At 38.3% G+C, this 14218-nt stretch overlaps 1 protein-coding gene across 1 annotated transcript; it reads left to right on the top strand.

The window, feature by feature from the left end:
• The first annotated feature begins 13076 nt into the window (after positions 1-13076).
• On the top strand, positions 13077-14218 carry LOC131071769 (early light-induced protein, chloroplastic). Its single transcript, XM_058007723.2, has 3 exons — positions 13077-13290; positions 13383-13499; positions 13600-14218. Exons 1-3 carry the CDS (start codon positions 13162-13164, stop codon positions 13942-13944), a joined length of 591 nt encoding a protein of 196 aa, XP_057863706.2. The 5' UTR covers positions 13077-13161; the 3' UTR covers positions 13945-14218.

Here is a 14218-nt window from a genome sequence, read left to right as displayed (position 1 = left end):
AGCTATGTGATCATAGACAAAAATGCAGTCATAGATCACTACGGCTTGCTGACTACAGCGTATATCTCGACCATATGGACATGAACCATTACCAAGGATCCTTATTCTTTATTCTTTATGTATATATACTGTTTGGTTGCAGGTACAATGCTCATTCTTTGGTTCCTCTTCCTCCAAATTGGATAAAGGTTTTATTTTCTTAGTACGGTATGAACTTGTCTCAAGATCTGATCAGCCTAAGATCAAGGAGGACGATCCAAGTCATGCACGAAAGGAGATAATCCTTGTCTATTCCGCAAGCAATACTCTGGTCGACTTGACCCTTATATCAAGTCGTTTGTATTAACTTGCTATATTAAAATCCATGAAAGAAATACTCAGGTCATCTTGAATTATTGTGTCAAGATGCTTGTATTCTCTTCCAACATTTTAAAGCTCAATGATGAAAATAGAGCACTATGGATCGTCATTTCACCTCATCTATTTATATCTTGCATTCTGTTGCATATCACCCATCCACTCATTCATTCATATATAGGCTTTTACATGCACAAATGACTAAATAAAAACTGGTCTTGGATACAATCACGACCGAGTACTCTGATACATCATCAATGCATCATACAAAGTCTTAAAAACCTTGCATTCCTCATGATCATATCATCCTTGCATTTAGGTGCATCTTGCATTACGTCCATTCATGTCATTTTTCAAAAACATTGCATATAGTTCATTATTGACATTACTTTTCATTTAAAAATCATTTTCATCAATCATAAATAATTAGATTCATTCAAGGGGATCAAATTGTCTTTGGTTGTATTGCATCATTTAATAAGCATTCATTTCATATCAATTATCCATTATCATTTTATTAAACTTTTCATCATTTATTATTTGCATTCATTTCTTTATAGTAAAAAGCTGCATTCATTCATTACTACAGTATCTTATAATGCTCATTTTAGGATTCATTTCACATTACATTTATTATCATCACATTAAGGTGCAGTTATTATCCCCATTAGTTATCATATCATCATATAAACATTTGTACTTTCCATTTGTTTATCCATCAAACATTCATTTTAAAAAATCATCATATAAACACTTGTACTTTACATTTGTTTATCTATCTGCATTCATTTTAATATCATTTTATAAACATTTGTCCTTTACATTTGTTTATCCATCAAACATTCATTTTAAAAATCATCATATAAACACTTGTACTTTACATTTGTTTATCTATCTGCATTCATTTTAATATCATTTTATAAACATTTGTACTTTCCATTTGTTTATCCATCAAACATTCATTTTAAAAATCATCATATAAACACTTGTACTTTACATTTGTTTATCTATCTGCATTCATTTAGACATCATCATATAAACATTTGTACGTTACATTTTGTTTATCCATATGCATTCATTTAACATTTTGTTTATCATATAAACATTTGCACTTAAACATTTTGTTTATCCATATTACATTTATCTAAAAACACATCTAGATGCATTTTTATACATATATATCATTCATTCAAAACCATTGCATTGACATCATCACATAAATCATCTTATCATTGCATCGCAATAGGAAACACCATCAAAATCATGTTCATAAAATCCAGCATACGCATATATCATCATGGCATTCCATACATAAAGCATTACATCTCAAATCACATACAACAAATACATCTAACCCTGCATTCATATGTCAGTATACAACATCCTAAACCATCATAAAAACATGCATAAAAGAAACATCTCATCAAATGCATACATGTACACATATCCATCTACGCAAGCAAACATAATCATGCATGAACATCCATACATCATCACATGCATAATCATCACAAATATGGGATCTCCTCATATATATCATCTCATATATCAGAGTACAATGAAGTCTACAAAAAATCGGCTACCAAGAGCCATCCAAGATACAGTCCAAAAATAGACAATGATACAATACATGTATGCAAAAATGCTCTCTCAAATGCCACTCTGGCCAGATGCTGTACCACCACCACCCCTACCTACTCCACCACTGGTACCTGCACCACCTGATCCATCTCTCCGTGGAGGCCTCATCGAACCCCCACTCCCTCCTGCATCCCCTGATCTCTCCTGCCGTAGAGGACCCATCACACCCCCACTGCTCTGCATCCTCTGCGATCGCTCGGATCTGGCCTGTCGCATCTGTGAATAGCTGAGAGCTCGCTGGCTGATCGGTACCACCTGCTCATATAACCCACGCCAGTACTCTATCTTCGCCTGTGCTCGCCGCATCTCCCTCATAATCTCCCCTGAAGGCCCCTGTGCACCAGTCCGCACTCTCTCCTACAGCTCCGCCAATCTCTCCACCGCAGTATCTCTCTCCCGTAGCACCACTGTCAGCTCTGACTCACGTGCAAATAGCTGCACATCTCTAGCTGCTACCTCCGCCTCTAATCTCTCTACCCGGGTCTGCAAATAACCTATCATGTGCTCCCGCAGATCCCCAGTAGCTCCCTCCCCCATGTCCATGGCTGCCGCACCTGTATCACCCCCTCCACTAGGTCCCTCCCCTGCACCACCCTCCCCTGCACCAGTAGCCATCGGGATCTCTCTCTCCATCCCCCTCCCACTCAGCTGCACTCCTCCCTGCATCAAAGGTCCCTGTGATATCTGAAGAGGTAGTCCACCTCTCCCTCTCCGCTGCCTCGGCATCCCCAATCCTCCTCCTCCTCCTCCATCTCCTCCTCCACCTCCTCCTCCATCTCCACCTCCATCTCCTCCGCCACCTCCATCTCCACCTCCTCCGCCACCTCCATCTCCACCTCCTCCTCCTCCTCCTCCTCCTCGACCTCCTGCTCTCCGTCCTCGTCCCCGTCCCCTCTCATCCTCAAACGCTGGGATCGGCTCAGCGGGGTCTGATATCCGTCGGATCGGGTGCGCCGCCCGATACTGTGTATACTCTGCTGTCACACCTGCATCCACGACCCTCGGTCGTAAGTCCCATGGCCTCGCCTGCAGTGTCCGAAACTCTGCCAGTGCCTGATCATACGGTAGCACTGGACCCCATGCATACCGCTCTCGGATCACTCGTGCATACTGCCCTGATCCACTCGGCAGTCCCTGCTGCCGTCCAAACTGCCTCATCACCCATCCCGGCACCTGTCTCTCTACATGATACGAAGTCCTCCCAATGAGGAATCGGGTCATGAAGCAATACGGTAGTGCCTCCGCATCATCCTCCCATGGCTCACACTCCAAGTATGGCCGCCAGATCACTGCATCCAAATCATCTAATGCCCGCCGCCACCACTCTAGCTTCCCCAAGTGGGGCTGGCTCATCATACCACTATACATAAACATATAGGGCTGGTCCACGGCTCGGAATCTCAGACTCACTAGTCGAGTCACTGGTAGATGCTCCCATGCCCACACATGCAGCAGCGTCATGCCTACTGCAAGCGAACCTCTCACCCGGTACACTACCTCGTGTAACTCCTGATACATGTGCGCTAACACGCACGGCCCCCAGGCATATCGGGTCCCCTCAGTCACCATCATCTCTATAACCTGTCCCCACCCGACCGCCAATCCATGTGACCGCCTGTCTGGACACAGAAGTCCTCCGACGATCCCTGATAATACTGCTGGAAGGGGCTCATATAGTGCCGCTATATCCTCCCAGGCGATCGAGCCATCATCAATGTATACATCCTCATCAAATATCCTCTGGCAAGACACCGTCCCCCAAGATCGATCATATGTCACCAGCTGCCCCCGAATCAGAATCCGAAGGATACGCCACACGTCCTCTAAAGTCACCGTCATCTCGCCCTGGGCCAGATGGAACGTGCACGTCTCACTGTGCCATCGCTCTGCCAATGCTGTGATCAGGCCGTGATTCATCCGAATCACGGGCATGTGCATCACCTCGTACAGGCCAATAGCTGCAATACAATCAATCTCTATCTGCGTCAATCGATCCCGCAATCCCTGTGTCACGGGGTGGCGCTCGCGTAACTGCAACACGCGCAGATCCTCCTGCACATAGACATTCATCCAACCACCATCAGTTGTTTTGTTATCAAACTTTCTTAAGTTTAAACCTAGACTATCATCAGATACTTTGATCAAGTATCTTCGGGTCTCAACAGGTAAGCAATCATGGCCGCCTAGACTTCAACAGGCATTTATCCTAACAAATGACCTAAGTCTCATCGGGCTGCTATGGTTCAAAACAACTCCCACTGCACCTCGCCATCCATCAATCGTTAGTCATCCGGAGATTTATTTTGTCCGAAACTGAGGCATCTCGTTATCCTAAGGCAAAAGCGCTATTTTATCTACAATAGCGCTAGTTATACACAATAGCGCTACAATCACATCAATAGCGCTCAAACCTTTCTACAATAGCGCTACAACACCAAAAGCGCTAAAAACGCTATACAATAGCGCTATTACCCATCAATAGCGCTCAATTAACCCTACGATAGCGCTAATTTGTCAAAAGCGCTAAAACTTGCCTACAAAAGCGCTAATTAATAGCAAAAACGCTCAAACTAGCTTACAAAAGCGCTATTGTGGCACAATAGCGCTACTTCATGGAGCAAAAGTGCTAAAAACATAGTTCCAGCGCTCTTACTCCGACTTGACTTGGACTCAGCTAAAAACATATTAAAAATGCATGAAAAGAAAGTTTTCGAATTTGCGTATCGCTGGTCCATAGTCGGCTGGGCGCTGGAATCGTCGCACTCGCTCAAATCGGTGCTCGGTGATCGAAAACGGCATCGTAGCTCCTCCTTGCTCCTCCAAATGTCACTGTCAGAGCTCAAGTTTTCAACTAGTCGCGGTCACAAATGATCCTATTTTCACCCCTTTCACCCCATTTATACCCCCCGCTGTCACCGTAACTTCGCCCTGCTCATCGCCGTGGTCCCCGTGAACTTCCCGAGCCTCCCATTTCTCCCTGTTTCCCCCGATTTCTTCTATTTTTCACCAGTATACCTAACTTCTTCTCTTCTCTCACCCTGCCAATTTTCATTCTTTTTCGAGAGATCGCCCGATTTTTCAAAAATTTTCGGCCCATCTCTCGAGGGGGCATACCACCCATTAAATTTACATTTTATGGGGCATTTCTTCACACCAGTTTTTCTTTCTTTGAAACGATGCGATAAACTGCACCGTCTCAAAGAGGGGCAAATGTAGTCACATAAATCTGTCCATTTTAATTAAATGAATATTTCGTATTTATTTGATTAAAAATCCACTAGCCACCAATTAATTAAATTAATATTTAATTAATTCATCCCCAAACATTCTTCTATTAATTAAATAAATTATTCAATTTATTTTAATTAATTCATTAAATCCAATTCAAATCAATTAATTAAATAAAATCTATTTATTTAATTAAATTCCCTTTTCCTCTTTTAAATAAATTAAATAAAACATTTATTTAAATCATTATCCCCACCCCACTTGCATTTTCCTACAAATGCAACTTGCACACATTTATTGAAATAAATGAATTTTTATTTTAAAAAAATCCTATTTTCCCTCACCCACCAAATCCACTTGCAAAAATCTAATCCCCTTCTAGATTCTTCTAACCCCTTCCTAATTAGCCTAATCCATCCCCTAAATATTGTCACATTCCTAAGCAAAATGGAGTCACTTCTCAAAGACCCCAAAGTCTTTGATAACCATTAAAGGCTTTCAACCTTCAACCACTTAATTCCTCAAAGTCTTTGATAACCATTAAAGGCTTCCAACTTTCAACCACTTAATCCCCCAAAGTCTTCAATAACCATTAATGGTTAATTCAACCCTCCCACATGGTTAAAACATTTGTTTTGACTCAACCTCTACCCAACCCAAGGGTCTCATCATGCCTTCAATGCTTTGACCATGATTATCTCTTAATCATTTGCACAAAGGTTTATCCTTGGATTAATTCCTAATTCAGTGGGTAATCCTAATTTAGGCTTGACTCTTAGCCTTTAGATAACCATGAGGTCTTCTCAGGCCTTTAATGCCTCCAACCTCTTCTTTCGACCCAACCCTATGTTGACATTTGTCACCATTTCATTGGTGCCAATTGTGCACATGGATCCCCAACTTTCAAGCTTGACCCTTGATTAAACCCTTCAATCTTGGCCATCCATTGCTCCATTTTTCCTATAAATAGAGCCCATTCCTTCATAATCTAGACCCTGAAAACTTGTATGCATTTAGACTATAGACATTTTAGAGAGCATTTTAGCATAAACAATCTAATCTTTTGTCTTTTGGTTAAAATACATCATTTTAGCATTACTATTAGCTTTTCATTTCATGTTTAGGAGCTATACTACAATCTCAATCCTCCATAAGCATCCATAGTGCAAAAAGCTGCTGAGAGCTACACTATTTTGGAACTTGGAGAGGAGAGGAACAAGGGAGAAAGGAGCTAATATCATGTTGAGAGATAGTTGGAGATATCTCATTGTCTTACTTCTTTAGTTAGATTCATTAGCATGTTTTTAGTGTCTCTCTTGGAATGCCTTCATATGTTTTTGATTGATTAACGCTAACGTCTTGTGTGTTTTGTGTTGATTGATCTTAAGCTAACATTGTGCCATTTAGGAGGGCATCATTATGTATATGTGAAGCTCATTAAATTTCACCTTTTTTCATCACATGTCAAGCCTTAGTATTGAATTATTTTTATTATTCATAGATATAAATATGTTTGCCCACTTTCTTTGCTAATAATATCGGTTCACTTTCTCATAATACAATATATATATTGAAGAAGTTGAGAAATACAACTTTAAAGATCCCAAGAACACCTGCAAGAAAAATACCTATCACAAGAGAAGAATGGAGGTAAAAATAAATAATGGCTCTAAAGAAGAAGATTATCATTCAAAGAGGGATTTAAATAAAAAGTACAATACAAACCTTATAAAAGAAGAATATGAAACCCTAAAGGGATAAAGTGTATTTAATAATTAGAATAATTATTAAATACCTGTCATATTATTAAATGCCTAAGTTTAGCTTAAGTGTAGAGGATAATAGACTAATAATTAAATAAATAATTATTAGCTAATACATGAAAAATCTCACACGCCCCCTTAAGATGAACTTAGGGAGTAGCTAAAAAACTAAATGCATGAAGCAAAAAAATGCAACTACATGATGAAGGCAAATTTAGGTCCCAACAACAATGCCTAATGAGGTACCCAAGTACAAAAAATCTATGTAAAGCGAAGAAATAGAGAAAATATCATGAGAAAAATCTCTACTCCAAAAAGAGATGAAATACAAGTGAAGGAATGAAGAAGCCTCCAAACATGAATGTTCCAAAAGATAGGAACAAATGAAGAGTAGAAGAATCACAGAAGCATGAAGAAGCTGCAAACACTTTCAAAGAATAATTGTTGATCTCAAGAACCTCCACTGAAAATATAAGATGATCAAGTAGAGAAGACTGTAATCTGCATGAGTTCCCTCAAATAACACTACTCAAATCAGATGGAAAACAAAGGAAAACAACCAAACTCGTAGATACAGATGGCAAAAACCACCAAAGTCTGAAGGGATGATCAATCAAAGATGGAAGGTTGCCTCCAAAAATAGGAATGGAAGAGTGTCCATATGGGAAATGATCCATCTCAGCGAAATGCATAAGTAACCAGCCACTACATCCACCTAGTACATAGGAACAAATACTGAATACATAACTCACTCCAACGAACCAAGGAAGCATTAGAACCAACAACCAACGGGAGAAACCCCCCCATAATGCTAACAAGGGAGAGGTGACAGGTACACTGAAACTAGATGCCAAGAAAAACTGCATGACGAAGAACCAAGAACAACAAGAGTGCAACAGAAAGTACAAACACATATAAAGGCTAGTGTCGTGGAAGGAACACTCACTTGACACACATCATGAGACTAATATCATGGAAGGAACACTCACATGAAAAAGGTAGATGGCAAACCAAGGCAAACATCAAAGCCCCCCATGGCACTTTATAATGTAGTGCGTGTACAATAAGGCAAAAGATGTGCAAGATCCCAAGCATGCAAGGCTTAATGGTACTTTATCTCAATGTATTTGCAAAAAAGTAAAAGCTTACAAAATGATGTATGCAATTCTCAAAGAAGACAAAAGGTTGGAAATACAGAAATAATAGCCAAAGATGAGTCATCCCACACAAAGAAATGGATCCTAGGAGCTAAAAACATCCAAGATATTCACCAAAGTGCATAAATGAAAAACACTGAATAAAATGTATCTGGATCAGAATTTGGAAAGAAGACCCATACCACTGTAAAGTGCACAAAACCAGCTTTCTAACGATATCTCGTGTGCCAAAAACGGAGTCTAGATGCTCAAGATATGCCTCAATGAGTGCAAAAAACAAATTATGACATTGACTTCAATAAAAGACATGAAAATAGAAAAAATAGAAGAACAAACCTCTAGATCTGAAGAGAGCTTAGAAACAGTTTTCCAACGCCTATTCGTTTTTGAAAATCCGACTCAGTTTGCCTGAGTTATGATGAAAAAACTACCCCTTATCAAAAGGCTTCCAAGAGAAAAAAAAACCCCTCTGGTGGTGCCTAGGCGGAGCGGAGCTTGTCGGCTGGAGCAGAGTTGGCTAGGCAGGTGGTAGGTGGATGCCAGAAGCAGCAGCAAGCGGTCGGCAACGACTATGGATGGCGAAGCTGCGGTTGGCACGGCGGCGGGGCAGAGCTAGTTAGGCGGCATAGCGGGCTCCTGCAGCGGCTCCTAGGAAATGGGCTCCTGGGCGGTGAAAGGAAAACTAAATTTAAAGGCAACAAATAGATATTTTTAAAAAATAATTTATTTATTTTTTATATTTATTAATATGAAAAGATAGTATTGACATAATTTTAATTCTTTTTAAGTAATTAAATTTTAGAAGCATCATAGAATTGAAAATATAAAAACATATCTATTCTCATTCATTAATTTTATTACTATTTCATATTTATAAATATAAAAAGATTTTGATATAATCTTAATTTATTTTAAATAATTAAACTATAGAAATATCACGGAATTGATAATTGAATGTAAAAGAAACAAATAGATATTTTAAAAATAAAAATTTTGATACTATATTATCGATATTTATAAATATGGAAATACTTTTGACATAATCTTAATTTCTTTAAAGTGATTAAATTTTAGAAACATCATGAAATTGATAATTGAAAACCCTTAATTAATTTTTAGAATTGGTATTGATGATAGTAGCTTTCCAATTAAACCAATTTAAATTTTTGTTTAAAAGAATGAACAATTTTTTTTCGTAGGAGCATTACTATTCTATTGAATGAATATTTTAGCATAATTTTACTAGAAAAAAATTATATGTTATACTTCTAGAAAAAGCTATATTCCTTCTTGTTTTTTGATTAAGATTTCAAAAGTGATCATTATCAATTGCATTTACAAAATCAACATAATCATCAATTATATATACAAAATTAAGATTATTACCAATTACGTCTATAAACTCAAAATTATCATAATATTTTAAATATGAATTTAGATACTTACTTTAATTAAGTCAATTTTTAGGAAGTATATGCTTATCATGACAATTTATTATTTAATATTTTTTTTAAATATATTTTTTGCACCATTCTTATAGCTAATAACACTAAAGAAAATTAGTCCAAGGGGTTCCGCTTAACTGGTTAAAACACTGGGTTCTCACTGTGGAGACTCAAGTTCAATTCTCAATAGGGACATCTGAAGTGGAATTCTAAGCTGTGACTCTTGGCCTTCCATAGGATGGGGAAGGTCTTGGGGTCAATCTAATCAAACATAATAATAATAATAATAATTCAAATACATGTAATGGGGATGGGGTCCCCTACTGTCTATTCAGGCTTCGGCCAATTACCGATCAAAAAAAAAACAATAAAGAAAATTAGAAATATTTTTATTTAAAAAAAAATAAAATAAAAAAATTATAAAATTAATAATAATAAAATAAATGAATTGTTGTCTGCCTTCATGTGAAAGGGGCGAGATTCTTTGTCATTTCGTTGCACAAATTTTAGGATGCGTCTATTCTGGCTCCAAAACGACAGTACAGATTGACTAACATGTGTGTTAGTTGCGCGTTTTACACCGTCGATTTTATAATTAACCGTTACGATAGCCCAAATTTTATGCCAAGAAATAGTAGCTTCCAATGATGAATTGGGGATAAATTGGTAAAATAGATAGATACAATAAGAGGAGCGATTACATCTAATTCTACAAACAGTCAATGGAAACTTTGCTTGAAAAGCAGAAAAACATTTTCAGCTCAACCTAAACAGTGCGTACCAGTGAGTTAACATATATTTCTATTATGAATGGAGTAACTCCATTACAATATTCTCTACACATCTATAAAGCATTGGGTACGCATCATCAACCATGTCAGCCTACATTTGCCAGATTATTGAGAAGGTGTTTAGATACGAAGGACCTTGGAAAGGGCAATATGGCTCAAACCTATATAATAAAAGGTGGATTTGAGCTACCGGTTTTTTCATTGAATCGTCTCATTGATATGTATGCTAAATGTGGAAATTTGGAGAACGCACTTACAGTGTTCGACAAAATGTGCAAATGAAATTATATTTTTTTGGAACATTATGATTTTGGATTATGCCAGAAGAGGTGGTGTGGGATTTGCATGTAAATTGTTTGACAAAATAACCGATAGAGTTTGCATCTCCTGGAATGTTATGATTTTAAGCTATCTAAGAAATGAGAATGTCGAGGAAGCGCTCAAGCGTTTTCAACAAATGCATAAAGAAAGTAGAATGATGACAAAGTTCAGTTTCGCTAGGTTTGTGGATGCTTGCGCTGATATTTTGGTGTTGTAACAGGGTAGACAGGTTCATGGATGCATTATCAAGTATGGATTGATTTCAAATATGATTTTACAAAATTCTCTTGTTGATATGTATGCAAAATGTGGGAATTTTGAGAATGCCTGCCAAATGTTTGACGAAATGCATCAACAAGACTTGGTTTCATGGACTGCTCTGATTGCAGGATATGAGCGTCAGGGCCATAGCAAGGAAGCTTTATATATGCTCAGTGAAATGAAGCTAGCTGGTCTCAAGCCAAATGAGGCAACATATGCTATATTCTTAGACGCTTGTGCGGAATGTGGCAGAATTGAGTATGCACGCAATATGTTTGACACATTGCTCGAAAGGAATGTAGTTTTATGGAATGCAATGATTTCTAGATACAGGCAGAATAAGCATGGATTGGAGGTTGTAGGAATTGCTTTGCCATATGCAAAGGGTAGGCATTAAGGTAGACCGTGTTAGCTTTCTTTGTGTTCTTGTTGCTTTTTTTCAGGCCTACAAACTGTGAGCTTTGGCGAACAGATTCATTCCAACATTATTACAAGTGAATTTGGATTTGGATTAAATGTCTTTGTTCGTTGTGCACATAGAAATATGTATATGAAATGTGGTAGAATATGTGACACACAACTGTTTCAAAAATTGCATACTCAAAATCTTGTCTCTTACTCCATAATGATGCAGGGTATGCTCACAACGGCTATGCCGAGAATTTCTTGATATTGTTCTGTCAAACGCAATTGAATAGCATCAAACCGGATGCTACTACTTTCACTGGCCTTGTCAATATTTCTGTCAGTCTTGCATCTTTGGAAAATGGGGAACAAATGCATACCTATATTCTGAAAGTTGGATTCGAGAAAAGTGTCTTTGTAAGGAGTTAAATTGTTAAATTCTTGATATGTACTCTAAATGTGGAAAGATATAGAATGCATGCCAAGTATTTGAGGAAATTGCCCAGAACAATGTGATTTTATGGAATTCTATATTGCAATCCATGCTCACCATGGTTATGGCCTGAGTTCTCTTCAACTCTTTGAAAAAATGCAACATCAATATATTAAGCTAGATTGCACCACTTTTGTCATTGTTTTGTTTGCATGTAGTCATGCTGACATAGTTGATGAAGGTCGTTTGTACTTTGAGTCTATGAGTCAAGGTCACTGTATAGAACCGAGAATAGATCATTAAATGAACATGGTTCATCTTGTCAGCCGTTGTGGACTTTTGAATTAAGTAGAGGACCTTATTAACAGAATGTCATTTAAGCCTGATGCTAGCATGTGGGGGGCTCTTGTGGGTGCGTGCAAAATTCATGGAAATTTTGAGCTAGGAGCACGAGCCACATTGCACCTTGTTAAATTCACAAGGGGTTGATTCATGCAGCCCTTGCCAAAATAGGAGAAAATTTTTATTTGTTCTAATAGGGTACTATATTTTACCATCGTCTGGGTGCAGTGTCGAATTGACATCAAAGTTTCCATTCTTCAACATGATCATCTAAAACTGCCATGGGTTTGATCCCCTATCAACTTGATACAAGGATACCATATATAGTTCCCTCCCTACTGCATACAGAGGATAGTTTATTAAGTGAAAAAAGTGATGACTTGTAGATTGATGGTTACTCTATCAACATTAAGAATTTTTTAATCTTTATTTTTTATTAATTTTCATGATCATTCTATCAACATTAATGGTTATTTTATATTATTTTATTTTTCTATTCTATTTTTTAACCAAATTTACGAAGAAAAAAAAACAATTCTACATATCTTTTTCAAGCTACAATATATCATTACACCTCCTTTTAATACAAATACTAGCTATTAATTAAATTGAAAATTACAAAACCAATAACATATAATTTTCAATTTAATTACTAAATGACATGAAACTGTTATTCAAATGCATTCCATATGTCACATAGACACTTGATAGACACTTGCAAGTAATCGGGCAACACTCCAATGAAGTTAATTGTGAAATGAGGCGTTTCTCCGCTCACCCTACATTCTTCTGCACACGTGTGCGGGTCATGGAGAAACCACGTCATCCTCTTTTCACCGACCCACATTGAAAACTCCACATGGCTTCACTTTCACCGTCCTAAAAAACCCGAGAACGTACCATCCTCTTCTATAAAGTAACTGAATAAAGAGAATGTCAGCATTAAAAGCGAAGGCGTGCATAACTCATTCACAGTGTCAGTGAAACTATCTTGGAATCTCCTCAAGACTATCATTAATGGCAGCAATGGCTTCAATGACGATGAAATCTTCTGCACTGTTCAAATGCGAAGCAACTCAAAAGAGCTTCATGGGTCATGTCAACAGGGCACCACTCAAAAACCTTCGAGTCAAGTGCAACGCAGAGGTTTGCTCTTTCATCCGATCACTATAAGTTTCCAATTCACTGCATATTAATTCTTGTCTGAAATTTCGCTAATCTGTTTATTATGTTCGAAGGAGGATTCCGAGGGTAAAGAAGCCTCCCATATAAACGGCATTCCTTCTTCTTTTACTTCCACACCGTCCGGACAATCTCCAACCAGAAGCTCCGCGGTTCCAGTGACCCCAAAAAAGGTACGTGCTTTGCCCGATGCTCAATTACTCCAGTACAGGAATACACGTGACGTGGAATTTCACCGAATCTGACGTGTCATTATTAATTGCGTTAACGCAGACTAGCACGAAGTTTGGTGACGTGTTCGCGTTCTCAGGACCAGCACCAGAGACCATCAATGGAAGGCTGGCCATGGTGGGGTTTGTTTCGGCGGTTGCAGTTGAGTTAGCCAGCGGTGAAGATCTGGTGACTCAGCTCACCAGTGGAGGGCTGACGTGGTTTGTTTATAGCGCAGTAATGTTGTCGGTTGCGTCATTGGTGCCCATGTTTAATGGAACATCGGCGGAGAGCAAATCCCAGGCAATATTTTCATCGTCAGCAGAGATGTTAAACGGGCGTTTGGCCATGCTTGGCCTGGCGGCGTTGGCCGTGACAGAATATGTCAAGGGGGGTCCTCTTGTATAATTACTTCTTTTTCTACGGTTTCAAGAGTCCAGGTGTACAGAAGAAAAAGTCTGTAAATGAAAATGCCCAAGTTTAAAATCTGTAATATACTGGGCTATAGGTAGATCGACAAGGAAACTAAATTTGCAAGAAAAGACAATGGCTCAAATACAGCCTTATACGTGGAACATACAATGGGAGGGCTGATGGAATCTTGTAAAATCTTTCAGAAGAATTATTACTGTATAAAACAGAATTCTCAAGAAATGAATATTCGATACCTTCGACCAAAATT

This window comes from Cryptomeria japonica, chromosome 8, assembly GCF_030272615.1.
Source record: "Cryptomeria japonica chromosome 8, Sugi_1.0, whole genome shotgun sequence".
NCBI classification, from domain to species: Eukaryota; Viridiplantae; Streptophyta; class Pinopsida; order Cupressales; family Cupressaceae; genus Cryptomeria; species Cryptomeria japonica.
Note: the sequence above shows the minus strand (reverse complement) of the source record. Positions and strands in the feature narration are given on the sequence as shown.

Bases quoted from the DNA above. Each gene is read 5' to 3' on its own strand.
- LOC131071769 (XM_058007723.2), top strand. From the start codon at position 13,162: ATGGCAGCAATGGCTTCAATGACGATGAAATCTTCTGCACTGTTCAAA. The intron at 13,291-13,382 runs GTTTGCTCTTTC...TTATGTTCGAAG, and splicing joins GAGTCAAGTGCAACGCAGAG to GAGGATTCCGAGGGTAAAGA. The intron at 13,500-13,599 runs GTACGTGCTTTG...GCGTTAACGCAG, and splicing joins TTCCAGTGACCCCAAAAAAG to ACTAGCACGAAGTTTGGTGA.